General features: G+C 39.5%; 1 protein-coding gene and 1 pseudogene across 1 annotated transcript in view; one reads left to right on the top strand and one right to left on the bottom strand.

Annotated features, from left to right (window-relative positions):
* Positions 1–27,922, top strand: part of LOC125338645 — a 163,284-nt gene that overhangs the window by 15,842 nt on the left and 119,520 nt on the right. The window contains 6 exon segments of the mRNA XM_048329602.1: positions 10,667–10,696; positions 12,374–12,473; positions 15,231–15,348; positions 16,646–16,769; positions 19,172–19,245; positions 25,437–25,494. Coding sequence (XP_048185559.1) covers positions 10,667–10,696; positions 12,374–12,473; positions 15,231–15,348; positions 16,646–16,769; positions 19,172–19,245; positions 25,437–25,494 — 504 coding nt within the window.
* Positions 3,177–4,955, bottom strand: LOC125338571 (annotated as a pseudogene).

Consider the following 27,922-nt stretch of genomic DNA (forward strand, 5'->3'; position numbering starts at 1 on the left):
CAATAGTTACCTAATATAGAAAGTATCTAGAGGGGCTGAGGTGTGGCACAATTATAGAGTACTTGTCTAGCAAGCAGGAAGCCGTGAGCTCAAACCCCCATACCGCCAAAAAAAAAACAGTAGTGAGGTAGGTGACTATGTCTTATGATAAATAAATTGTTTAGGAGAATCAATAACTATAGAAATCTGATGGCATATCATTGTAAATTCTATTCCAGTTGAAGTTTGTTTATATAGAAAACATTTTAAAAGATATATTTGAACACTTGTACATGCTCAATTATAAACTGGACTGTGTTTACTCTAGAATTAGTCATCAGCTTTGTTAGTTGAGGGTTGACGTAATTGTTTGTCTTTTGGTTTGAGAAGGCAGTAAATTTTGTTGGTTCTTGAATAAATTATTTTTTAAAGGACAGGGTAGCATATTTTCTATCCTATATCTACATTCACTCTTAAGTTATGATAAAAAGCTGTGAGGTAAAGTGGTAGCTTAGCTATAACATTTAAGACTTTTCAGAAACACATATGAATTGAGGAAATCATAATTTCTTTTTTGCATTTGCCTTGCAAATTTCATTTTGTTTATTATATATCCACACTATCATAGTTATTTGTGTTTTTGAGACTAATGTTAACTTGGCAGTGTATTCCAGGCTGACCTCAAGCTATTGGATCTTTATGCCTCAGCCTCTTGAGTTCTGGGATTACCAGTAGGCACCACTACACCAGCCACACTACCATATTTTTACAGAATTAATTTTGTTTTACTTTGACTTGGTTCATGTGGGCATAAATTACAGCATTAACTATTTCAGTTGGTGTGGATTTGTTATTAGAATTGCAAGGAGAACACTGAGGACTGCAAAGTATGGACTGTCAAATCTGAGTTTGAATTTCAGACTACGCTCTTTAAGTCTGAGGCTTGAGGCAATTTAATTAAGCTCTCTATTTTAATTAACTAGTAAAGTAAAATTGTTCTTTCTACATTAGTGATTTTCACAGATTGTTCATTAGTCCTGAAATCAATTAAGTGGGTAACCAGCATGTCTTTTTAGTGTAATTTGAGCATCATTATGAGAAAAAGAATCAAGCATTCATAGTATAGAACTGAACTCTGTGCTCTATGGGCATTCAAAGTTTTTCCTCAGTTGCAGGAATGTATGGTTCCTCTCCTTGGAACCATTCACCGACATGAACCAAGGGTTTATTATACAATGTACACTGTCTGTGGATACATATGTCATAAAAATAACTTGGACTGGAGTGATGCACATCAACTTCAGAATAATGGTTGGAGAAAGGAACAGGCTCAGTAGGGTTTCAATTATATCATAATATAATCTTAATATTTATATATAACATAGCATGTATTATATGTAACTATAATGTTTATATATCTTAATGTCATTTTAATGTTTAAATTGTGGAAAAAATCTGAAGCAAATATTACAAAATGTTGAGACCGGGTCTGTCTAGCTGTTAGGTACTTGAGTTATGGCATTTTTCTCCTCTTCAGTATGTTTTAAATAGTTAAATAATAGATACGTTTCTTAAAAAAAAGTAGTGTATCTTGGTATAATTAACACACACTATAAAATGAACGACAAGAAAGTGGGTGCTAGCAGAAATGAGGAGGGTTAAGGGGAAGGTATATACATATGTATATGGTGGAAGTAGTTTGCATATATGAAATTAGAACAATAAAGCTTGTTTAAATTGGGAAGTAAGATAGGGGAGAGTAGTAGAGGGGGTGTGGTTGATTGGGATATACTGTATGCATGTGTGGACATGCTATAGTGGGAACCCCCTTGTATAACTACTATACACTTAAAGTTTAGTGTGCAATTCATGAAACAAAATGGCCACAACAATAGCATATTGTTTATGGGTTTAGAGAAAAATAAATTTTCTAAGAACTAGAGCTTAACCTAATTAAGTGTTATTTCAGGCTTTCTAGAAAGATAAAATTTAGTTTAGTGCAGACATGAGTTAAAATACAGTTGTTGCATGTTTTGAAATTACCCTTGAGATGCCTGTAGGCTGTTTATTTGACTATGAATTTTTATTAGCTTACATTAGTTATACAGAGAGGAATTTCATTATTTTTACAAATAAGTAATTCTTTTAAAAAACACAAAAATAAAATTTTCCCAAGTCATTCCATTTCCTTACAAATGGTACAATATCATTCTTTCAATGGATGAGTAGAATTCCATTGGGTATATATACCACAGTTTTTGGATCCATTTGTCCACTGAGGGGCATCTGCATTGATTGCATATCTTGGCTATGGTAAACAATGCTACAGTGAACATGGTTGTGCTGGTAGCTTTAGTGTGGCCTTGTTTGTGAAAATATTATATTAAGCAAACTAAGCTAGACCTAAAGAGGCATAGGTTGTGTGGTTTCCCTCATTTGTGGTAACTAGAATGTGCCTATAAATCTACAAGTAAACACCCTGGATGGTAAAAATAAAATACACTGGAATATGATAAACTATACTGATCTCTAGGCATTCACACAGAGTGAGACCAAAGGAGAATATTCTTAGGGGAGGACCACAAAGGGACAATAGCTATGTGCATCTGATGATACTAAAAAAAAATATTTCTCAAAATGAATTCCAGGAAATGGAAGCAAGAGGTTTTTCTTTTGTTGCTATTTTTGTATTCTTTCTGTCTTGCTTGTTAGCTTATCTGCCTTTGGGAGTGTGGGGTGGCACAGAAATGCAGGGACAAAGGGTGAACAATTGCAGCAGTGGTACTCATTAAATACTGTTGAAAATGAACTATAAAAGTGGTTTGTGGAGATGGGCGGGAAAAACTAGGAGAGAGGGAGGGAAGGGGTGATATTGTTCAAAAAGAAATATACTCTTTATCTGACTTACATAACTGTAACCCCTCTGTACACCACTTCTACAGTAACAATTTAAAAATGCAAGAAAGATCACAAAACCATCACAATCATCACAAAAGCCTCCTTACTTTTTTTTTGCCAGTCCTGGGGCTTGAAAACTGAGGGTATGGGCACAGTCCCTAAGCTACCACTTGAGCATCACTACCAGATTTTTCTGTGTATGTGATGCTGAGGAATCAAACCCTGGGCTTCATGCATGCTAGGCAAGCACTCTACGGCTAAGCCACATGCCCAGCCCCATCCTTTGTTTTCAAGACACTTTGTGCTTTTTTTCCCCTCAAGACTCTTCAGTCACTTCTTTATACAACAATAACTTCAAAGAATCAGCTTGAGACCAAATCCAAGCCATTTTCATCCAAATTTTTGACATGGATGCAAGGCTTCCTGCCTCCCATTTTGGACATGTATTTTTATAATCCTGTAGAGGTTCCTCTTCTGACTACCTTCATTGTTTGGAGTACTCAAAGCTCTGAAAAATCCTAAAGAGTTGATCAGTTTCAGAATCGCCATGGAAAAGTGGCTTCTTAGTTGCTTGCTCTGCAAATATTGTGCCTATACCCCAAGTGTCCACTGGAGTGGAGTAGAGAGCTGACCCCAGAAAGTACTTCTGGAGATCGATCTATATCAGTCTTACTACTTCATGTGTATATACCCTATTAGGGATTCCAAAAGCTCTGGAGAGGCCAAAGTCATCCAGCTTGATTGTTCCTTTATCATCAATCAATAGATTTTGAGCTTTTAAGACTCTGTGAAGAACTCTTCTATAGTGACAAAACAATCCCCTAAAGGATTTGGTACAAGTAACTCTTAACAAGTAAAGAATCCATGAATTGACCAGGTGAGATAGAATCTTAAGTATTTCTTGAGATCCACGGAAAGGAATTTAAAGATGAGATATAATTTAGAATCCTGCATAAGCACATCTTGAAGACTATTTGGATGATGAAATCCTCCTCCTCCTCCTCCTCCTCCTCCTCCTCCTCCTCCTCCTCCTCCTCCTCCTCCTCCTCCCTCCTCCCTCCTCCCTCCTCCCTTTTTTGTTACTGGGAATTGAACCCAGGACTTTGCACTTGCTAGGCAACCGCTTTGCCACTGAGCTACATCCCAGCCCTGAAGTTCTTTTAATAGATAAATTTCCTGAATGGTATTACTAGGAACCCCTTCCCCCTCACCTATCAGTCTGATTTTCTTCATGGCTACTATTTGGCCTGTTGTTTTGTGTCTACCCCTATACACAACTCCATAAGTACCTTCTCCACTTTTCTCTATTTTAATATATCCTCCTGTGGTCATTAGCTAACTGACATGTCATAGTGTATCTTTTAAAAAAATCTTCAAATAGTTGTACAAGAGGATTTCAATTTGATGTCTATGGGTGTATACAGTACATCTTGATCAGTCATCCCTTCTATCATTTTTCTCCTACCTTTAGTGCATGTCCACATATTTGAGAAAATGTGAAAGTATAATACAACAGAATATGCAAATTTACCATAGTGTTTAAACAGTGCCAGAATGAAAACAGCAGTGGAATTATATGTGTTTACTATCTCTAGAAATATTAACTTTCAAATAAACAATTACTTATTGTATATAAGCAATATACTTCTTTAATGCTGATTCTGAAGCAGAGAGTTACAAACAAGGGCACTAGTGCCACAGGCTTTGGAAATTGTTTCATGAGCAGCATAGCCTAAAACAAGACAGGTCAGCCATTCCGTGTGTCTGGAGAACCAGGTCAGTGATTACAGAGTCAGTGTGAATAGGATTATTTCCTGTAATCTCAGAGTGCAGATTTGGTTCCGCTGTAACGTCAGAGGAACTCAGGAGCTGAAGAATTTTTTTTGAGTGATGGGTACAGATCTTAGATAGTCTCTTATTTCTGCCCTTACTTTAAGGAGCTTAGGGAAAAATGTTCTTCTGGGTCATCTTTTCTTTAACCTGGCTTTAGAGTTTTCACATTGGAGTCCTAGAAGTGCCTAAGTGTTCTATTGTGACTATTACTTTCCTATATATATATATATAATATTGTGTGTGTGTGTGTGTGTGTGTGTGTGTGTGTGTGTGTGCCATCCTGGGGCCTGAATTCAGGGCCTGGACACTGTCCCTGAGCTTCTTTTGCTCAAGGCTAGCTCTCTTATCATTTGAGCCACAGGGCCACTTCTGTTTTTTTTTTTTTTTTTTTTTTTCTGTTTATGTGGTGCTGAAGAATTGAACCTAGGGCTTCATGCATTCTAGGCACACTGTACCACTAAGTCACATTCTCAGCCCAGATTTTTTTTTTAATTCTAGGGAAATTCACATAGCATTAGCATGCTATTATTATTATTATTATTATTACTATTTTTGTTGTTGTTGAGATAGGTTCTCTCTATGTAGCCCAAGCTGTCCTGGAACTCAAAATTTTCATAACTCAATTTCCCAAGTGCTGGGATTACAGGCATCCCTCTACACCCAGTTCTATTATACTAAAATGTTCAGTTCAGTAGATTTTAGTATACTTACAATCTTGTACAATCATTACCTCTCTTTAGTTTAAAACCTTTTTTTTTGGTCAGTCACAGTGCTTGAATAAAAACTTAAAAAAAATCATTATTCTTTAAACAATCTTTCCCTCTTCATTCCCAGTAATCATTAACCTGCTTTCTCTTTCTATGGATTTTTCTAGTTTTGGAAATGTATAAAAGGAATAATGTAATGTATGGTCCTTTGCAACTGGCTCCTTTTTGTTAGCAAACATTTGTTCATTCACGTTATAGGATATATCTGTTCTTTTTTCATGGTTAAACTATATCCCATTTTATGTTTTAGCATACTCATTTATCCTTTTATCAGTTCATGGATTTTTTCTTTTTACCTTTTCGGTTTTTCACCTTTTGGATCCTCTTGATTAATGCTGCCATGAAAATTAGTGTACATATTTCTATGTTGGGTATATGTCTTCCTTCCTTCCTTCCTTCCTTCCTTCCTTCCTTCCTTCCTTCCTTCCTTCCTTCCTTCCTTCCTTCCTTTCTCTTTCTTTCTTTCTTTCTTTCTTTCTTTCTTTCTTTCTTTCTTTCTTTCTTTCTTTCTTTCTTTTCTTTTTCCCTCCCTCCCTCCCTCCCTCCCTCCCTCCCTCCCTCCCTCCCTTCCTTCCTTCCTTCCCCCCTCTGTCTCTCTCTCTTTCTTTCTTGTCCCAGGGCTTGACAGTACTGGGTACTGCCCTTGAGCTTTTGTGCTCAAGGTTCCCACTCTACCACTTGAGCCACAGCTCCACTTCCATTTTATTCTGTGATTAATTGGAGATAAGAATTTCATGAACTTTGCTGCCCAGACTGACTTTGAACCTCCATCCTCAGATCTCAGCCTCTTGAGTAGCTAAGATTACAGGTGTGAGCTTCCAGTGTCCAGCTCTTCATTTCTTCTAAATGTAATTAAGAGCAGAATTCCTTCTAGGAGTCAAATAACTCTTCAACCTTTTGTGGAACTCCGGGCTGTTTTCCAAAGTGCTAATTCAGCAGTAAGGGATCTGCTTTCTTCACATTCAAGCCTAATACTGTCTTTTTTGCTTGTTCTTTGATTGTACTGGGATATAACATGGGGCTTTGCATATGATAGGTAAGTAACCTTCCACTTCAGCCATGTTCTCAGGCATTTTTGCTTTAGTTATTTTTTTGAATAAGGTCTCGAGTTTATGCCTGGGCCAGCTTGGACTGTAATCTTCTTATTTTCACTTCTCACATACTTGTGGGACCAAGCCCATATTTATTGGTTAAGATAGTGTTTCACAAACTTTTTGCCAGGGCTGGCCTGAGTAATTGGGATTCACAGGTGTGAGCCATGTGCCTGGCTGGGTCTATCTTTTTTCTTTCTCTTTTTGCCAATTTTGTGAGTGAGAAATGGCATCTTATTCGTGATATATATGTATATATACATGTATGTATATGTGTGTATATGTACACACCTGTGTTATTTATTTATTTTTCGTGCCAGTCCTAGAGCTTGAACTCAGGGCTTGGGCACTGTACCTTTTTTGCTCAAGGTTAGTATTCTACCACTTGAGCCACTGCTCCACTTTTGACTTTTTGGTGGTTAATTGGAGATATGAGTCTCATGAACTTTCCTGCCTGGACTGGCTTCAAACTGTGATTCTCAGATATCAGTCCACTGAGTAGCTAGGATTACAGGTGTGAGCCACAAGTGCTTGGCTTGATTTATATTTCTCTGATACAGTGGATTATCTTTCTTGTACTTTCTGGCCCATTTGTATGTAGGTTTGTACTCATTATCTGATATGGGGTTAAAAATGTTTCTAGTTTTGAAATTTGTCAGATGTTTCAGTATTTACATAGATATTACTGGTTGAACACTCAAAGTCCAAAATTTGAAATTTGTTTGGCATTCTTTTTTTTTTTTGGCCAGTCCGGGGGCTTGGACTCAGGGCCTGAGCACTGTCCCTGGCTTCTTTTTGCTCAAGGCTAGTACTCTGCCACTTGAGCCACAGCGCCACTTCTGGCCATTTTCTGTATATGTGGTGCTGGGGAATCGAACTCAGGGCCTCATGTATATGAGGCAGGCACTCTTGCCACTAGGCCATATCCCCAGCCCTTGTTTGGCATTCTGGTGCTCATAAATATTTATAAATTGGATTAGGGAAGCTCAACATGTATATTCTTTTTGTTGTTTTTTAGTAAAAAATTATATTTACTTAGAACATTCATAATATCAGTGTAGCTCTTTTTCAATTTCAGAGTAGTATTCAGTTAACAGAACAAAATCACTTTGTATAATTTATATTAAAGAGAGATGAAGATAAAAATACTACCCCCAAATATAACTAAGTTGCATCATGCCCCAATGAACATGTTTTTTTAAATTTTTATTTTATTGTCAAAGTGATGTACAGAGGAGTTATAGTTACATACTATAGTGAGCAATATAGTGAGCACATTTCTTGTCAAACTTGCTACCCCCCCTCATTTTTCTCCTACCTTCCCTCACCCCAACCTCCTCCCCCTGAGTTGTACAGCCAATTTCCAACATATTATCTTGTGAGTATCACTGTTGCATTGGTTTGCCCTTTATCCTTTGTCTCACCATTTTGATGTTCCTTTTCCCTTCCCTAATTCAGATAAACATATATACAATACTCAGGGTACCAAAATCAAATACAGTGACAACAGGGGTTAAACCATAGGAAAGAAAAATGAAAGAAAAAAGAAATAATTTTACAAAGTACATTAAACTAACAACAATGAGAAACCTCTTGTTTCCATATCTTGGAGTTCATTCTGCTTAGCATCATCTTATATGATTATATGTACACATCTATTGAACTATTGTGATCCTCTCCTAGGACTATCCTAGGTGTATACTAATTATTACCAATGAGGGAAATCAGGGAATCTATGTTTCTTTGGGTCTGGCTTACTTCACTTAATATGGTTTTTTCCCAAGTCTTCCCATTTCCTTATGAATGGGGCAATGACATTCTTCCTGATGGAAGCATAGAATTCCATTGTGTATATATACCACATTTTCTAGATCCATTCATCTACTGAGGGACATCTGGGTTAGTTCCTTATTTTAGCTATGGGAACTAATACTGCAATGAATATGGTTGTGTTGATAGCTTTAGCATGGCCTTATTTGTGATCCTTTGGGTAAATGCCAGAAGTGAGGTTGCTGGGCCATAGGAGACCTCTATGTTTAGTCTTTTGAGGAACCTCCATATGTCTTTCCAGAGTGGTTGAACAAGTTTACACTCCCACCAACAGTGCAGTAGAATTCCCTTTTGGCCACATCCCTGCCAGCATCCTGTTGTTATCAGTTTTCTGGATAATGGCCATTCTAATTGGGGTGAGGTAGAATCTCAGTGTTGTTTTGATTTGCATTTCTTTCATGGCCAGAGATGTTGAGCATTTCTTCATGTATCTATTGCCCATTCTCATTTCCTCTTCAGAGAAGGCTCTCTTTAAAGTCTTTAGCCCACTTATTAATGGGCTTTGAGGATTTGTTATTGGGGACGTAAGTATATTTTAAGTATATTTTAGATATGAGGCCTTGTCTATTGTATGGCTAGTGAAGGTCTTCTCCTAATCTGTGGTCTTTCTATTTATCTTGCTAGTTATGTCCTTTGCCATGCAGAAGCTCTGCAGTTTAATGCAGTCCCATTTGTCCAACCTTTCTTTGATTTGCTGTGTTTCTGGGTTTTTATTAAGAAAGTTTCAACCTGTGCCAAGGAGCCCTAGTGTTTCTCCTAGTCCATCTCGTAATATTTTCAGAGTTTCTGCTTTTACCTCAAGGTCTTTGATCCATTTGAAAATGATTCTGGTGCAGGGTGATACATATGGGTCTAGCTTTAATTTTCTACAGGTGTTTACCAATTGAGCCGATCCAATACTTTGGCAAAGTAGTAGGGTATACAATTAACCCTCCAAAACCAATGGCTTTTCTGTATGCCAACAATGAAAAGAGCAGAGCTGAAATCAAGAAAGCAACTCTTTTAGTAATAGCCTAAAAAAATACCTAGGAAAAAACTTAACAAAAGAAGTGAAAGATCTCTATGATGAAAACTTTAAAAACCTGAAAAAGGAAATTAAAGCAGAACTAAGAAAGTGGAAAAAACAGGCTGGGAATATGGCCTAGTGCTTGCCTCATATACATGAAGCCCTGGGTTCAATTCCCCGGCACCACATATATAGAAAATGGCCAGAAGTGGCACTGTGGCTCAAGTGGCAGAGTGCTAGCCTTGAGCAAAAAGAAGCCAGGGACAGTGCTCAGGTGAGTCCAAGGCCCAGGACTGGAAAAAAAAAAAAGTGGAAAAACCTCCCATTGGGAGGATTAACATTGTGAAAATGGCAGTACTGCCAAAGGCTATCTACAAATTCAATGCAATACTCATCAATAGCCCAACATCATTCTTTAATGAGATAGAGGACTCAATCCAAAAATTCATGTGGAACAATAAAAGACCCTGGATAGCAAAAACAATCCTTAGCAGGAAGAACAGTGCTAGAGAAATATCAATACCAAACTTCAAACTCTATTACAATAAAGACAGCTTGATACTGGCAGAAGAACAGGCCTGAGGACCAATGGAATAAGACTGAAGACCCAGAAATGAACCCACAGACCTATGGCCACCTAATCTTTGACAAGGGAGCCAAAAAAAAAAAAAAATAGGATGGAAGAAAGACAGCCTCTTCAACAAATGGTGGTCATAAAATTCATTAAACACCTGTAGAAAACCAATGAACATGCTTTGAACTTACATGCCAATTTACAGACCCTATATTGTAGCAGGTAATTCAGTGACTATTGAAAATACCACCAAGCCCCACTATTGGCATTTTATTTATTTATCTGTTTACTTCTTTGCTTGCTTGTACTTTAAGTTTTAAAGTAATGAAACTGCTGTATAAACTAAGGTAAAAAAACACCTTTTAAAAAAGTTTTTCTTTGACAATAAATAAGTAATTATTTAGAAAAAAGTTTTTATAATTTTAGCTCTTGCAAGTCTGATCCATTTTTATTGTGCTATGAGGATTTTGGTTAGGACTACAGAAATTGTATTACATATATATATAGTTTAAGTTTGTAGTTTTAGTTTCTTTAGTTATACGAAGGGGTTACATTCAACTTCTTAAGAATTAGACAACTATCTAGTCTTACCTTTAATATTGCAATATAGAAGGTACTCAAGCATTGTTGGTTAAGTGAACTTTATTGGCAAAAATTCTTAATTGTATCTTCTGTTTTTCTCTTGTAGTTAAAAGAGCCAAATTCCAGGGTTCACCAGGTAAGTCCAGCCTTCCATTATTGTATGCTTTTTCTCTAGATTCTGTAACTTAAAACCTGGTGCCAGTGGCTCACTACTGTAATAATAGCTACTCAGTAGGCTGAGATCTGAGTATGGTGGTTTGAAGCTAGCCCAGGCAGGAAAGTCTGTGAGACTCTAGCCACCCAAAAAGCCAGAAGGAGAGCTATGGCTCAAGTGGTAGCATACTAGCCCTGAGCAGAAAAGCTCAAGGACAGCTCTCAGCCCCTGAGCTCAAGCCCCAGGACTGACACACACAATTTCATGAAATTATTAGTTAAAAATCAGTGGTGTTATACAATATTGAAGGAATTTGTGTATTTGTATATATCAATTAAAGTTCATTTTTCCTCTTGATCAACCCAATTCTATTTCTCAAAAGTAACTAGAGCTTTTAATATATATTTTCAGATCTTTTCTGTAGACATAATGAATCAAGCTATATATATATGTATATATATATATATATGTATATCTTTGTGCCATGCACTTTATTTCCACCAGAACTCATCGTGAACATTTCTGTATATGTATTGTCCTCTCCTCCTCTTGCATCTCCTTCTGTTCCCTCCTTTTTTCTCACTATATAGATCAAATTGGCATGGAACTCATGGGACATTTGAATACACCATGCCTAGCTTCTGTTTCTTTCTTTTAAGGTGCTGTACAAACTACTGTTGTAGATTTTCATCCAAAGTCTCTCATGGATGAATATTTAGGCTTTTCCCAATATTTTGCTATTATAAACAGTTGTTCTTGTGCATTTACTATTGCTCACTTTGTCTTCTTTTGTTGTTTTCTGGCAGTATTGGTTTGTGAACTCATAGCCGCAAGCTTCAGCCTTTATGTTCTTATGTTTTTCAGATAGGATATTCTACTTTTGCCCTAACCATTGTGATCTTTCTACCTTTACTTCTGGAGGAGTCCTTGTGCATGCTAGACAAATGCTCTACTGCAAACAAACCTATCTCTATCTATCTATCTATCTATCTATCTATCTATCTATCTATCTATCTATCTATCTATCTCTATCTACCTACCTATTATCTGTCAGTCTTTTGAACTTGGGGCCTGGGAACTGTTCCTGATCTCTTTTTCTCTAAGCTAGTGCTCTACAACTTTGGGCCACAGCACCACTTCTGGTTTTTTAGTAGTTAACTGGAGATATGAATCTTAAAGATTTTCCTGCCTGGGCTGACTTGGAACCATGATCCTCAGATCTCAGCCTCTTGAGTAGCTAGGATTATAGGTGGGAGACACTGGTGCCTGGCAAAAATGTACATTTATGTACATACATACAACACATATATATATTTGTAGTAGAGCATATATATGTATTTTGGGGGAGGGGACAGGGTCTTGCTGTCTAGCTGGGGCTGAACTCACAATCCTGCCTAGTTTCTGAATATTGGAATTATAACCATGTGCCCTAATGTCTGACTACAAGATATACTGAAAAACACAAAGTTAGATTATGCTAGTGAAGAGAATGTATTGCTTTATAATTTTTGCAACTCTACTATGCCTTGAGTTGCACAATATGTAGCTTATTTTTTCTTGCACATTTAATACTTTAATTTGTGCATTACTTGATTTTAAGGTCTGTGTGAGATTGAGTAATGATATGAACATTAATTATCATATTCATTTTTTTCAAAGATAAGTTTAACACATATGTGACTCTAAAAGTACAGAATGTGAAGAGTACAACTGTAGCAGTTCGTGGTGATCAACCTTCCTGGGAACAAGATTTCATGTTGTAAGTACTTTATAGCAGCAGGATATCCTGCATATTAAAGCCTTGCTCTTTTCTTTGTCTCTTTCCCCTAAATTCCAAGAAAAGTTTTTTTCCCCATTCCAGATAGAAAAAGGGAAAAGAGTATAGCATAACTGAAGGATTATGCTAAATATCGAGCTTCTCTTTCCTTCCTTCCTTCCTTCTTTCCTTCCTCTTTTCTTTCTTTCTTTCTTTCTTTCTTTCTTTCTTTCTTTCTTTCTTTCTTTCTTTCTTTCTCTCTCTCTCTCTCTCTCTCTCTCTCTCTCTTCTTTCTTTCTTTCTTTCTTTCTTTCTTTCTTCTTTTTTTTTTTTTTTGCCAGCTTGGGCTTGGACTCAGGACCTGAGCACTGTCCCCTGGCTTCTTTTTGCTCAAGGCTAGCACTCTACCTCTTGAGCCACAGCACCACTTCCAGCTTTTTCTGTTTATGTGGTGCTGAGGAATTGAACCCAGGGGTTTGTGTATGTTAGGCAAGCACTCTACTGCTAAGCTACATTCCCAGCCCCAATATTGAGCTTTTTCTTAACATCAGTTTCCTTACCTATAAAAGTCTACCTTTCTTAAAAGGTATGCTTTTTTTTTGGTGGGACTACAAGGTGCACATTAAGGGAGCCAAAGGAGAATATGAAATTGGTGTGATATTTGAAAATGAACTGAAATCCCTTTTCATATTTTTATAGCACAACTCAAGGGACACAGGCCTGAATAATAATTATTTTAATTCTTATCATTAAGTAGTACAAAAGTGTTACAATGAATATTGTTTTTGTGGAGAAATCTTCTAGTCTTTTGTGCTTTCAAATATACTATTCCTTTCTCTTTTTTTTCCCTTTTTTCCTTTCCTTCAGGTTTTTTTTTTTTTTTTTTGGCCAGTCCTGGGCCTTGGACTCAGGGCCCGAGCACCGTCCCTGGCTTCTTCCCGCTCAAGGCTAGCACTCTGCCACTTGAGCCACAGCGCCGCTTCTGGCTGTTTTCTGTATATGTGGTGCTGGGGAATTGAACCTAGGGCCTCGTGTATCCGAGGCAGGCACTCTTGCCACTAGGCTATATCCCCAGCCCCTTTCCTTCAGTTTTTTGAGGCAGGATTCCTCAATGTAGTTCAAGCTGGCTTTGACTATGATCTGCTCCTCCTGTCATAGCCTGAGAGTATGGGAATTATAAATATCTATCACCATATCCACCTATGTCTTGTTTGTCATAGTGCTACTTAAGAAGCCTTGTTGTAATATTTAAAGGCATTGGTAGCTAATGGACAAGATTATAAGGCTACAATTAAGACAGTAGAAAGGGGGTGGGGAATATGGCCTAATGGCAAGAGTGCCTGGCTCGTATACATGAAGCCCTAGGTTCCATTCCTCAGCACCACATATATAGAAAAGGCCAGAAGTGGCACTGTGGCTCAAGTTGGCAGAGTTGCTAGCCTTGAGCAAAAGGAAGCCAGGGACAGTGCTCAGGGCCTGAGTTCAAGGCCCAGGACTGGCAAAGAAAAAAAAAAAGGTTAAAAAAAAAGACAGTAGAAAGAATAGAGAGGAAAGGATGGATGTTGAGGTAGGACCAATGTTAGCTGGTATGATTGGGGAGGTGATATTGCTACTCTTTTTTTTTTTTTGGCCAGTCCTGGGCCTTGGACTCAGGGCCTGAGCACTGTCCCTGGCTTCTTCCCGCTCAAGGCTAGCACTCTGCCACTTGAGCCACAGCGCCGCTTCTGGCCGTTTTCTGTATATGTGGTGCTGGGGAATCGAACCTAGGGCCTCGTGTATTCGAGGCAGGCACTCTTGCCACTAGGCTATATCCCCAGCCCGATATTGCTACTCTTTACGTTAGAGGTTAATATAAGACAAATTATGCATAGGTTTATATTTGAGGTCGTTAGAGTATGATTCATTGAGAAATGTAAAAATACATGGAAACTTGTGAAGTCTGGTTTAGAGAAATATATTGGTAAATCAGACTCAGAGTCATTAAGTATAGAATGATTAGAGAGAGAATGTGTATAACAGTAAAAGGAACAGAGCTTAGAAAGCAGCAGCATTAAAGTGGGGACAAAGGAGACTAAGAATAAATGAGCAGAGAGGTAGAAGGGAAGCTAGGCATTACTGATATCATGATCCTCTCTCCTTCCCTTCTTCCAAACTTTTTCCTCTTTCTGCCTTTTCAGGGCCTCATCCTTGTTATGCTTTACTGCTGAACCATGCCTTTAGTCCTACACGTAGGTGTGTGTGTGTGTGTGTGTGTGTGTGTGTGTGTGTGTGTGTGTGTGTCCCCGTCCATGTCCCCTGGGACTTGAACTCAGGGCCTGGGCACTGTCCGTGAACTTTTGTGTTCAAGGCTACACTGAAGTATAAAGGAAAATAATTGCAGGGTTATGCCTGTAGTCCTTGCTACTCAGGAGGTTGAGATCTTAAGATCACAGTTTAAAGCCACGCTGGGCAGGAAAGTCCATATAACTCTTGTCTACCTCCTGAGTAGCTGGGTTCAGATTACAGTCATGAACCATAGTGCCTATCCTCCTGCCTTGGCCTACCAAATGTTGGGATTACATGAGTACACCTCTGATTACAAAGGCCTTTTCCCAAGGATACTTTTCATAGCTTTCTAAAGAATGGTTATAGCTAGTATTCAGGGACTTTTTGCTTTTGCTCAATGAAAGTATCATGGTAATGATATTCAGAGTAGCAAAATGGTATGTAGTTTCTTTTATGCTACCTGGCTTTCCTCAAAAGATATATTTTTTTCTTTAGTGAGATCAGTCGTCTGGACTTGGGTCTAAGTGTGGAGGTATGGAACAAAGGACTGATCTGGGATACAATGTTGGGGACTGTGTGGATTGCATTGAAGACCATTCGTCAGTCAGATGAGGTCAGTATGCTCTCTGATTGGAGGTATGGTTGTAGCTCTTGCTTTTCTTCATTTTGGGTTCTCTTCAGTTGATACTTGTCCATGCTTACGGATTAGTCTTCCTGTCCATTCCTAACCTTACCCAGAGGATCAGGGGATTATGTTAAATGTGCTCTTTCCTATACTCTATAGCTGATCTCAGAGGTGTCAGAGTACCACTTCAGTCTTCTTAGCTAGAATGCTTCATTTGATTAGAATGTGTGCCAACACATATGCTTGGACATATCTCTTTTAAGGCAATGTCCTGGGAGTAATCCCATCCAATTTCCTTAGCTACCTGACTGGACCTATTTTTTTGGCTTTGTTTCTCTGAATCACCAATCCCCATACAGCTGGCTTCTGACCTCTTCTATATTTAATCCTAATATAAATTTAAGGTGTTTCTAGACTTAGCACTAGGTGTTCATATTGTCTCCATGCTTTATTACCAAATGGAACTCTCACCCTACTTTTCCCAGGTTAAAGCATAAACTCAATATTCCTGTTTGGCTTTAATATGAAACACGAGTTTTCTTTGAGGGGGAGAACTTAATGATGTTACTTCTACTTATTTTCTCTATTTCTTTTAATTTTGTTTAGGTCTCTACACTGTCTGGCCAAATAACAATTCATTTTCATTGCTGTACTTGTTCAATTCTATTCACCTAGCAATGTCAGTAACTTACTAATAAGAAGCAGTGATATGTATCATTAAGTGACACAGTCACTTAGAACTACACAGATCCACAGATCAAGATTTTTTTTTTTTTTGGCCAGTCCTGGGCCTTGGACTCAGGGTCTGAGCACTGTCCCTGGCTTCTTTTTGCTCAAGGCTAGCACTCTGCCACTGGAGTCACAGCGCCACTTCTGGCTGTTTTCTGTATATGTGGTGCTGGGGAATCGAACCCAGGGCTTCATGTTTATGAGGCAAACACTCTTGCCACTAGGCTATATTCCCAGCCCCAGATCAAGATTTTTTAAAACCTTTTTTTCAGATTAAATATTGTTCTACATAGATGCTTAGTTTTAGAGTTTGATATGTGGAAATTTTGTGCTCATTGAGCCTGCAGAAAGCTGAGCCCAGTGAACGCTGCTCCCAGTGGGAGAACAGAAGCCATGTGCATCAGTGGCAGGTGGTGACAGTGGTATGTTTGCCTTATCAGGATGTGAGTAGCTCTCAGAAGTTCCCAAAGAAATTCAAAAGAAAAACACCTGGCTCTTAAGGGAGCCAAAAAAAAAAAAAAAGATTAATGTTTAATCTTAGATTTTTGTTCCCTAGGAAGGGCCTGGGGAGTGGTCTACCTTGGAAGCAGAGACATTAATGAAAGATGATGAGATCTGTGGAACTAAAAACCCAACTCCTCATAAGATTTTGCTTGATACAAGATTTGAATTACCTTTTGGTAAGTATTTGATGAGAATTTATAAATAATTTATTTTATCACGCTGCTTAAGATTGTTTGCTAGTTGTTGCACTAATGCATATTTTGTCTCCTTGGCTATATTCTTCTTTCTTTTCCCTTTCCTTTCTCTTCCTCCCTCCTTCCTTCCTGCCTTTCCTTCCTCCTCCCCCCTTCCTCCTCCTGCTCCTCCTCGTGTGTGTGTGTGTGTGTGTGTGTGTGTGTGTGTGTGTATGTGTGTCAGTTCTGGGATTTGATCTCAGGACCTTGCTCTTGTTAGGCAAGTGCTTTACCACTTGAGGCACACATCCATCCCTTTTGGAGTTACTTTATTTTCTTAAGTAGGATCTCTAGGGTTTTGTTGTTGTTGTTGTTTTGATGCCAGTACTGGGAAGTCAGGGTTTATTCATTGTCCCTTAGCTTTTTTTACTCAAGGCTGGTTGCTCTACCACTTGAGCCATACTTTCACTTCTGGCTTTTTGCTAGTTAATTGTAAATAAGAGTCTCATTGATTTTCCTGCCTGGGCTAGCTTTGTATCACAATCCTTAGATCTCAGCCTTATGAGTGACCAGAATAACATCACCTGTCCTTTTTTGTATAATTGACTTGTACCAACTAACAATATATCTTAAAGTTCCTTCATGTTGTAATATATGATGGTTTTCCTTTTTAAGGCTGAATAATGTTCCATTATATGTATATATTATCATTTTGTTCATTCTTTTATCCATTAATGGGCCCTTGGGTTAATTCAACTCTTGGCTGTTGCAAATATTAGTGCTAGAATCATGAGTGTACAAATATTCCTTTGGCAGAGTGCTAGTGGCTCATGCCTGTAATCCTAACTACTCAGGAAGCTGAGATCTGAGAATTACAATTTGAATCCAACCTGGGCAGGAAGTTTGTAAGGCTCTTGTTTCCGATTAACTAGCAAAAAGCCCAAAGTGGAGCTGTGGCTAAATTTAGTAGAGTGCTAGCCTTGAGCAAAAACAACCCTAAGGGCCCAGTGTTGGTTATTTTATTTTATTTTATTTTTGTTGATCATGGGCCTTGAACTCTCAGCCTGGGTGCTGTCCCTGAGCTCTTCAGCTCAAGGCTGCTAGTGCTCTACAATTTGGAGCCACAGCACCACTTCCAGTTTTCTGATGGTTAATAGGAGATGAGTCTCACAGATTTTCCTGCCCAGGCTGGCTTTGAACTGTGATCCTCAGATCTCAGCCTCCAGAGTAGCTAGAATTACAGGCATGAACCACCAGCGCCTGGCCAGGCCCCATGTTTAAACCTCAGTCCTCCCTTTCCCTCTCCTTCTTCTCCTTTTCCCCCTCCCTCTCCCCTTCTCTCCCTCCTCTCTCTCTCACACACACACAATAATCCTTCAAAGATCCTACTCTCAGTTCATATACACGTGTCCCTCTCTCCCCATAATCCCAAAGTGGGAAAGTTGAATCACATAGTATATTTTTATTTTATTTTATTTTTCTTGAGACAAGATCTTGTTATGTAGCCGACGCTGGCCTCAAATTCCTCTGATTCTGCCTCCCAAGTGCTGCAGCTGCCATGCCCAACTATAGCACAGGTTTGTGTTACTATACCCAATTCTATTTTTAATTTTTTTGTGTGTGTCAGTCCTGGGGCTTGAACTCAGGGCCTGGGCACTGAGCTTCTTTTGCTGCCCAGGCTGGCTTTGAAGTGTGAACCACTGGCACCTGGCTGTTTTTTGTTTTTTTTTTTTTTTCAGTTTGACATAAATTTTTATTTTTAAAAAAGTAGTAGAGTGTTAGCCTTGAGCAAAAGTGCTCACGGGTGGTGACCATGCTTTGACTTCAGTATGACTCAGAAAGAAAGAAAGAAAAGAAAGAAAGAAAGAAAGAAAGAAAGAAAGAAAGGAAGGAAGGAAGAAAGAAAGAGAAAGAGAGAGAAAGAAAGAAAGAAGGAAGGAAGGAAGGAAGGAAGGAAGGAAGGAAGGAAGGAAGGAAGGAAGGAAGGCACCTGGCTGTTTTGAGGGAAAAAACTTACGAGTTTTGACCATCTTTATAGTTAATAATGTAACTTTTCTTTGAATCTTTTAGATTGGTTTTTCTGAGCAGAAGATAGCATGTTTATATAAAGTACAGCTTTTGGAGTTATACTTAACCAGTTTAAACTGTGATTCATCTGTTCATGAACTGAGAAATCATGGCCAAATTATTTAACTCTCTAAGATTTCTTTTCATCAAAGAACAGTGGGAATAGTAGTATGTTATGTTGGTTTTTTATATAGACTCAAGATAATGTGTATGGCATGAATCAAGTTATATATCACTGCCACCTTTCTAACTACATTCATTATTTGAGGAAATAAAGTATTATCTGCTGATGACTGAACTACTACTGGCTGATAACAGTTTCTTCATTTTTATGGTAGATATACCAGAGGAGGAAGCCAGATATTGGACGTACAAATTGGAGCAAATCAATGCCTTTGGAGCTGACAATGAGGTAGGAACTACCTTATTTCTTATTTTATTTATTTGCTAGTCCTGGTGCTTGAACTCAGGGCTTGGGCCCTGTCCCTGAGCCTCTTTGTGCTCAAGGCTAGCTCTCTTACCACTTGAACTATGGTGCCACTTCCAGCTTTTTCTGAGAAGTTTATTGGAGACAAGAGTCTCATGAATTTTCCTGTCCAGGTTGGCTTTGAACTGCAATCCTTAGATCTCAGCCTCCTGAGTAGCTAGGATTATAGACATGAGCCACTGGTGCTTGGCTACCTTATTTTTAATGTGGAGAAATGAGGAAAATCTCTGCTATCCTCCATAGCTTGTACTGGAAGGATCTCAGGAACTATGTTTCCTGAGGAATTAAATATTAAAAAATTCTTTGTGAACTGGGATTCAGTAACTCACAACTATAATCCTAGCTACTTGGGAAGCTGAAAATGGAAAGGTTGCACTTTGAGGCCAGCCTGGCAGAAGAGCTTATGGGACTGCCTTTTCAACCTATATCTGAGTACAATGAGGTGAGCCTGTCATCCCAAGCTATATGAGAGGATTGTGGTGCCTGGCCAGTGTAGCAGAAAAGTCTCTAGCAAAGTCTCAATAGAAGGGAAGACAGATACAATGGCATGTGCCTGTGATCCCAGCGATGATGGCAAGCCCATAGTAGGTGGATCCTGGCTTAGGTGTGTACTGAGTGAGAAGCGACACCCTATCTCAAAAATAAATAATGAAAGACAGGGATGGAGTCCTGGCGTACTCTTACTGTACCAGCTTAGTTCAAACCCTCAGTTCTACAAAAAAAGAAAAAAAAAGAAAAAGCGTATACCAACGTTTGAACTTAGGGTCTCATATATACTGGCCAAATAGTTTACCATTGAGCTACATCCCTATCTTGTAAGAATGAAATAATATTTTCTTTTTGAGACAGAGTCTTGCTGTGTAGCTTAGATTAGCCTCAAACTCTCAATCTTCCTACCTAAATTCTGGGATTATATGTATGTTCTACCACAATGAGCAGAACAAAATTAATTGCACTAATTAGATAATGGGCGAATTACCTGAAATTTTAGTACAAAGTTCCATCTTCTTTGTTTCTGATTTTTTCCAATGTTCCTCAGATGGTGCTTGTTCAGCTGTAGACTGTTGAGCACAGAAGGCATTTCTCCTATTTCCTCCCAGATATGTGAATATTACCCTTATTTGGGTGCTCTTTTTAGAGACTTTGACTATTGCATTACTTTAATCTTCTGTCATTTATGTCTAGAGATAAGTACGGTGTGTAGAAGACAGTCAACTCAGACTCTGGCATTAGGATTAAGAAATGCTTTTATTATTGTTTGTAGAAGGAAAAGATAATTTTTTTTGGAGAACATTAGACTATTAAAACATGGGTCCTACCAGGCATGAGTGGCTTTTGACTATAATCCTAGTGAAACAGGAGGCTGAGATAAAGGATTGCAGTTGGAAACCAATCTGAGCAGTAAACTTCCAATTAACCATCAAAAAACTGGATGTAGAGCTGAGGCTCAAGTGCTGTCAGCACCCAGGCCCTGAGTTCAACCCCCCAGTACTGGCACAAAAAATTTTTTTATGGTAAGATAGAATTTGAGTGCCAGAGGATATTGCAATGGAAATGTCTAGTAAGTAACTTTATAAAAAGTTCTAGGGGCTGGGCATGTGGCTTAGTGGTAGAGTCCTTGCCTAGCATGCACAGAGCCCTGGGTTTGATTTCTCAGCACTACATACAAAGAAAAAGCCAGAAGTGGATGCTGTGGCTCAAGTGGTAGAGTGCTAGCCTTGAGCAAAAAGAAGCCAGGAATAGTGCTCAGGCCCTGAGTCCAACCCCTAGGACTGGCAAAAAAGAAAAAGAGAAAGTTCTAAGTCAGGTGCCAGTGTCTCATGCCTATAAGCCTAGCTACTCAGGAGGCTGAGATCTAAGGATTGTACTTCAAAGCCAGTCCAGGAAGAAAAGTCTGTGAGACTCTCCAATTAACTACCATAAAGCTTGAAGTGGAGCTGTGGCTCAAATTGTAAAGCACTAGTCTTGGGCAAAGAAGCTCAGGAACATTACCCAGGACCTGAGTTCAGCCCCAGGACCATTACCAAATAAATGTATGCATACATAAATAAATAAAGCAGAATGCTAAGAAATAAAAGAGACTGAGAAATACTTGCTTGAGAGAGTAGAAAAGTTTCCCAGAACAAAGAATAAAAGATATTCCAAGTAGAAAATCTTAATAGTATAATGTACTCAAAGAAAATGAATTCTGAAAAGGAACAGTTGGATTTGGCCTTTAAGGACCAGTGTCCATCCACAGATGTATTAGAAGCCAAAATGCTATGGCCTGAATATGTTAGTGTCTGAAAGCTGTAATAAAACTTTATTATTGGCTTTATTTTGTCAAATCTCTGGAAGTCTGATATCAAAGTATTAGCAGGGCCATACCAATTCTGTATGGAGGATCATGCCTCTGTCGTTGAGCTAATGGTTGGTGACAGTTCTTTGGTTAATGGATGCATCATCTCATGTCAACCTGTTATTGTCATATGTCTCTCTGTGTGTCCCTATGTATATCTTCACAGTGCATTTTCTTCTGTGTGCCTATTTTCATTCTGCCTGTAAGAATACCATTCATTAATTGATTACATCTATAGAAACACTATTTCCAGATAAGGTCACATTCACAGGTTCTTGTGTTAGACACACACACACGCACACACACACACACACACACACATACACACACAAAAGTTAAATCAAAGATGAAGAAATGGAAAGTTGAGGAAAGTGATAGCTACTCTAGCTACTCTTTAGTTGAATTCTTAGACTTTTTTTTTTTCCTAGTCCTGGGGCTTGAACTCAGGGCTTGAGCACTGTCCCTGGCTTCCTTTTGCTCAAGGCACTATAGCAATCTACCACTTGAGCCACAGAGCCACTTCTGGCTTTTTTCTATATATGTGGTGCTGAGGAATCGAACCTAGGGCTTCATGTATACGAGGCAAGCACTCTTGCCACTAGGCCATATTCCCAGACAGCTACATTATTCTTACATATGAAATTAAGAGTAGAAATTAATTTACCTTTTATGTTTCTATATCGACTTATGGACATTTCCTGTGAATGGAATTATATAGTATGTGGTCCCTTGTGACTTTCTTTTTTTTTTTTTTTTTTTTTTTGCCAGTCCTGGGCCTTGGACTCAGGGCCTGAACACTGTCCCTGGCTTCTTTTTGCTCAAGGCTAGCACTCTGCCGCTTGAGCCACAGTGCCACTTCTGGCTGTTTTCTATATATGTGGTGCTGGGGAATCGAACCCTGGGCTTCATGTATATGAGGCAAGCACTCTTGCCACTAGGCCATATTCCCAGCCCCTTGTTACTTTCTTCACAATAATGTTTTCAACATTTTATATATATGTTTGAGATGTTACCTCAGCAATACCTAAACATATCAAGCCAGTCAATTAATTATTTTCTTATTAGCAGGATATTGCTATGAATTTTTTAATTTGTTACCAGACATTTAGTGTCTTTTTGAGGGCTTGTTTTCTGGCTCATAGATGGTACCTTCTTACTGTGTCTTCACATGGGAAAAGTGACAATGCCTCCTTTAGGCATTACTAATGCCATTCATAAAACTCTGCCTATAAATCTTTCAAAGGCCTAACCCTAAGACTATCACATTCATGATTAGGTTTCAACAAATGAATTTTGAAGGGACACAAATTCTTAGAGCATAGTAGAAAGAAAAAATATTTTTTTCCACCAGAGTTTAATCCTATTAGATTTTTCTTAATGATTGTGTATTGATATTAAAAAATTACATTTTCTATTGTCATCACTTTTATAAGTTAATGCTTTGACACACACACACACACACACACACACTCTCTCTCTCTCTCTCTTAATAATGGTCCCAAGACTCTATCTCTGTGCTTTGCTCAAGGCTAGTACTCTGCCACTTGAGCCACAGTTCTACTTCTGGCTTTGCTGGTTAGTTGAAGATAAGAGTCTCATGAACTTTTCTTGCCTGGGCCGGCTTCCAATGGAGATCCTCTGATCTCAGCCTCCTGAGTAGCTAGGATTATAGGTGTGGGCCACCAGTGCTCTGCATGATACATTATTATCAACTAAAAAGTTAGCATTTTATTATGTATTTTATGATTTTATTCACTAAATTGAGCTTGAATGTTTTCTTTATAAAGAATTGGTGAGGCCAGGTGCCAGTAACTTACACCTATAATTTTAGCTACTCAGGAGGTTGAGATCTTAGTTCAAAGCCCGCCCAGGCAGGAAAGTCCGTAAGACTCTTAACCACCAGAAAACTGGAAGTGGTGCCATGTCTCAAGTGGTAGAGCGCTAGCCCTGAGCTAAAGAGCCCAGGCCAAGTTCAAGTTCCATGGCCAATGCCCCCCCCCCCAAAAAAAAGAAATGGTAAGGAGATCAATAAATAAATAAAGCTAAAGCTAAGAGTTAATAGTGTATTCACATTTCCATAGTTTTAACATCATATCTTTTTTTTTTGTTCCAGGAGCTCATTAGTTTATTACATATAGTTGGCAAGTTTCCTTAGGTTCCTCTTGGTTATGACATTTTCTCAGACTTTCCTTGTTTCTGATTACTACCTAGGAAATCCAGTGTAGTTGACTCTCTGTATGTGAGGGCTCCATATCTCCAGATTCTGCCCACCTTGCATTGAAAATATTTATTAAAACGGTTGTATCATTAAAGAGCATATAGTTCTGTGGTTTTTGTTTGTTTGTTTGTTTGTTGGTGCTAGGGATTGAACCCTCACATATGCCAAACCTGTCTACACACTTAACCCTAAAAAGGCATTTTTTTTCTCAGCATCATTTTGTAAGCAATGCAGTTTAACAACTATTTACTTAGAATTTACATTATATTATAGGTTATAAGTAATCTGGACATGTTTAAATCATAAAAGATGTTCACAAATTACATGTAGATACTATGCTGCTTTATAGAAGGAGGTTGAGAATATATTGATATCTTTTTCCTTTTCTTTCTTTTTCAGTACTGGTGTTTGAACTCAGAGCCTTATGCTTACTAAGCTGGTGCTCTACCTTTACTACTTGAACAAAACTTCTAGTTCTTTTTTGATTTAGTTATGTTTTTAGTAGGGTCTCACTTTTTGTCTTGGGCCATGGTCTTCCTAATTGTTTTTCATGTAGCTCTGATGCTAGACACACTACTGCACCCAACTTTTTATTATCTGAGGTGAGGTTTTGTGGACTTTTTGCTTGCCACATCTGGTCTTGACCTATGAGTCCTCTGATTTCAGCATCCTGAGTAGCTATGATTCTATCAGTGGATTTTTTATTTTGAGGGTATCTTGAGACCTATCTTCTGTAAATATGAAGGAATAGCAAATATACAATATTTTTAAAAAAGATTTTGATTAGCACACTTTAGTTGTACAAATGGGGGCTTTATTGTGACATTTCCATTCATGCATACAATGTATCCCTATCAACTCCTCTATCTATCCCTCTTATCTTGACCTTCTTAAAACAGCTTCAAACTAATTGTATTGTTTTATTTTCATATATGCATATAAAGTACCCCAACCATATTCACCCTCATTTACCCTCTCAGTTGGCCATCTCCTCACCTGAGCTTGTTTGGAATGTACAATTTTTAATAGAGAGTGGACAATGGACATTACGGAGAATGGTCCATATGTCTTAAAGCATGATGTTTCTCATTGATTTTTTATATCTTTTATTAGATTAAGGAAATCCTGTTTTCTTTATGATTTTCTAAGCATTTTTGTCATGAAGTGCTGTGGGAATTTCATCATTTTTCTTCATCTATTAGATCACATAGTCTGTTTAATATGATAAGGCACATAAATTTCCCTGATGGTAAATATACATTGCCTGAAGAAAAACTCAGAGAACTATAAAATTCACTAATGACAAGTCTTTTACAGCTGTCTGGAACAGATAGGCTGGTGTCCATGGTCAGAATAGCCACTTTTCTGTCTGATTTAGCCTGTCTCATTGGGCCAACACAGTAACTGAGTCTGTCCTATATACTAGGATCACACAAGAAAAAAGCAATGGGATGTTGTATTTCTATTCCTAACATTACACTTAAAGAAAAAATGTAATTTTTGCCCCCTCTCTTTTTACTTGGGCTTCTTATATATGTTTTCCCCCTTTTCTGCTTCTAGTACTCTATTCAAGAAGAAAGCCAGAGGAAGCCTTTGCCCACTGCTGCCGCCCAGTGTTGTAAGTGAGAAACTTCTCTCTGAACCTGTTTTAATTACAGCTTTCTACCACTTCTCTAAATGTGGCTTATTTTGAGTTGGGAAGGTAGAGATTTAGTGTGTATAAACAGAAATTATTCCAAGAATTCTTCTGTCAAGGTGCAGATGTCCAGTGAATGAATAGGCATTTACCCCTTAGTTTCAAGAAGTCCTTTGGGGGGCTGGGGATATAGCCTAGTGGCAAGAGTGCCTGCCTCGTATACACGAGGCCCTTGGTTCGAGTCCCCAGCACCACATATACAGAAAACGGCCAGAAGCGGCGCTGTGGCTCAGGTGGCAGAGTGCTAGCCTTGAGCGGGAAGAAGCCAGGGACAGTGCTCAGGCCCTGAGTTCAAGGCCCAGGACTGGCCAAAAAAAAAAAAAAAAAAAAAAAAAAAAGAAGTCCTTTGGGTTTGAATGTCGTAGGCAGGCCAGTGTTACAGTCTTCATCTTTTTTCTCTATTTGCTACCCACCTATTCCCATTTACCTGTTATTCTTTAGAGATGAGTTTAAACATCTCTACTTATGAGAAATACATTGTTTCTTAATTTTTATAAGTGGTTTATGTGTCTATGCCCTCATGTACCTTGTGTGCATATCCATCTAGCACATATTTTAATCTATGTATATTTATTTCATTGGCAAGAACTCAAAAGTTTGGGAGCTGAGAATGTAGTTCAGTGGAAAAATGTTAGTGACCTCACTCAAGGCCCTGAATTTGATTCCAAGTATTTCAAAAAACAAACACAAACAAATCCCAAGAAGTTCTTAAAATTGTAAGCATTCCTGTCTGGCTCAATACCTGATGCATTATAAACTTCAATAAAGTTGGATAATTATTAACTGAGTGAGAGAACACATTATCTTTCCTAAGATTAATTTGCCCAGATCACACAGATTCCTTCTGGAAACAAGCCAGGCATTATTGGTATAGTGTTACCTTTTCCTCAGTTTCTTCTAAAAGTACTTGAGGAGGCATCAAAGGGGACCAGCTTAGAAACTGTTCTATTTCAGTTTTTCAGACTGTGATATGTATATGTGTGTTTTCTTTTGTGTTGCTAATAGTTTTTCTGAATAAAATGGAAAACTTCATTTGATTGAAGGTGGTGGTGGTAGAAGTTGTCATAATGATACTCATAATAATAGGAACCGAAAAAAAGAGGGAAGATGGTGCTGCCACAGTAGGGAGGCACCCCAACTCGCTCCAACTGAATAGTGAGCTGGGAACTCCAGCACCCAACACCCCACCAAGAATCCAGCAAAACCAGCAGCCAGAAGCAACAGAGGAACTCAGGAAACAAAAAAGAACAAAAAAAGAAGAGCCTGTAGCCTGCATGGAGCTGGAAAATCTCCAGGGTACCCCTCCCTCACCCACTGACCCTGGTCCGAACAGGGCCAGGCTGGGAAAGGGGACCCGGCGCCAGTAAACCAACTGCTGAAAAGTCACGCCAGGAGCGCAGAGTCCAGACGGCAGGAACTCCAAGGACCCCAGAACTGAGTGCAGAGCTGCGGGACCGAACAGCTGGGATCGGACATAGGCAGCAGGGGAACCGGGCGGTGCAGATGGGGAGAGCCAGGGATGCCACCACCAAACGACCAATCGCCGCACCCCAGCACCACAGCCCCCAGGAGCCCACAGCAGCGCGGGACGCTCACACAATCCAGGACCAGTAAGTTCACCATTACCTCCCCCCCCATGGGAGACCAGCTCTAGCAGAGACCCAAGGCCTGCAAGGAGGCTAGAGCTCCCTCCCTACCCCTTCCTACCCCGAGGGAACAAAGGAGCCAGCCACAAGTCAGGTGGCAAGGGACCCCTGCAGACTCAGGGGACACAGGAGCTGGCAGGGGCGGAGCAGCGCCAAGGCAGCAGAGGAGCCTGAGCCAGGCCGCACCGGCCCTGCCCCCTTCCCAACAGGGACCGGTGGGCATTGGAAGCCCTACCTGAGGCGCCTGGTCCTCATGGAATTTTTGAACAGCAGTCACAGGCTCACTGGACCCGAACACACGCCCCCCTCGAAGCTGAGGCACAGAGTCTGTGGGCACCAACCCGCACCCGGACACTTGGCCCAGCTGGGGCTCGCGCATACCGCCCCCCCACAGTGGACTCATGAGAGGGCACAAGCGCCCTCCAGCAGCTCGGGGCAGCATGCCCCCAGAAGCAGCACTGGAGTGCACACACACGTGCCCCCCCCCCCGAGGGCCAGCATGGGCCAGCGTGAAAGCCCTCCAGCAAGAGGACCTCCTGCCCAAACCTCCACAGGAGCTTCGCACAGGTGGGTGGGGCCCCAAGTGGGCGGCGCCCGCTCTGGTGGGCGCACTTAACACAGGTGGGCAGGGCCCCCCAGCGGCAGCACCCACTCTGCTAGGTGCACTTCACACAGGTGGGCAGGGCCCCCCCAGTGGCAGTGCC

Source organism: Perognathus longimembris, chromosome 1 (genome assembly GCF_023159225.1).
Source record: "Perognathus longimembris pacificus isolate PPM17 chromosome 1, ASM2315922v1, whole genome shotgun sequence".
In the NCBI taxonomy this organism is placed as follows: Eukaryota; Metazoa; Chordata; class Mammalia; order Rodentia; family Heteromyidae; genus Perognathus; species Perognathus longimembris.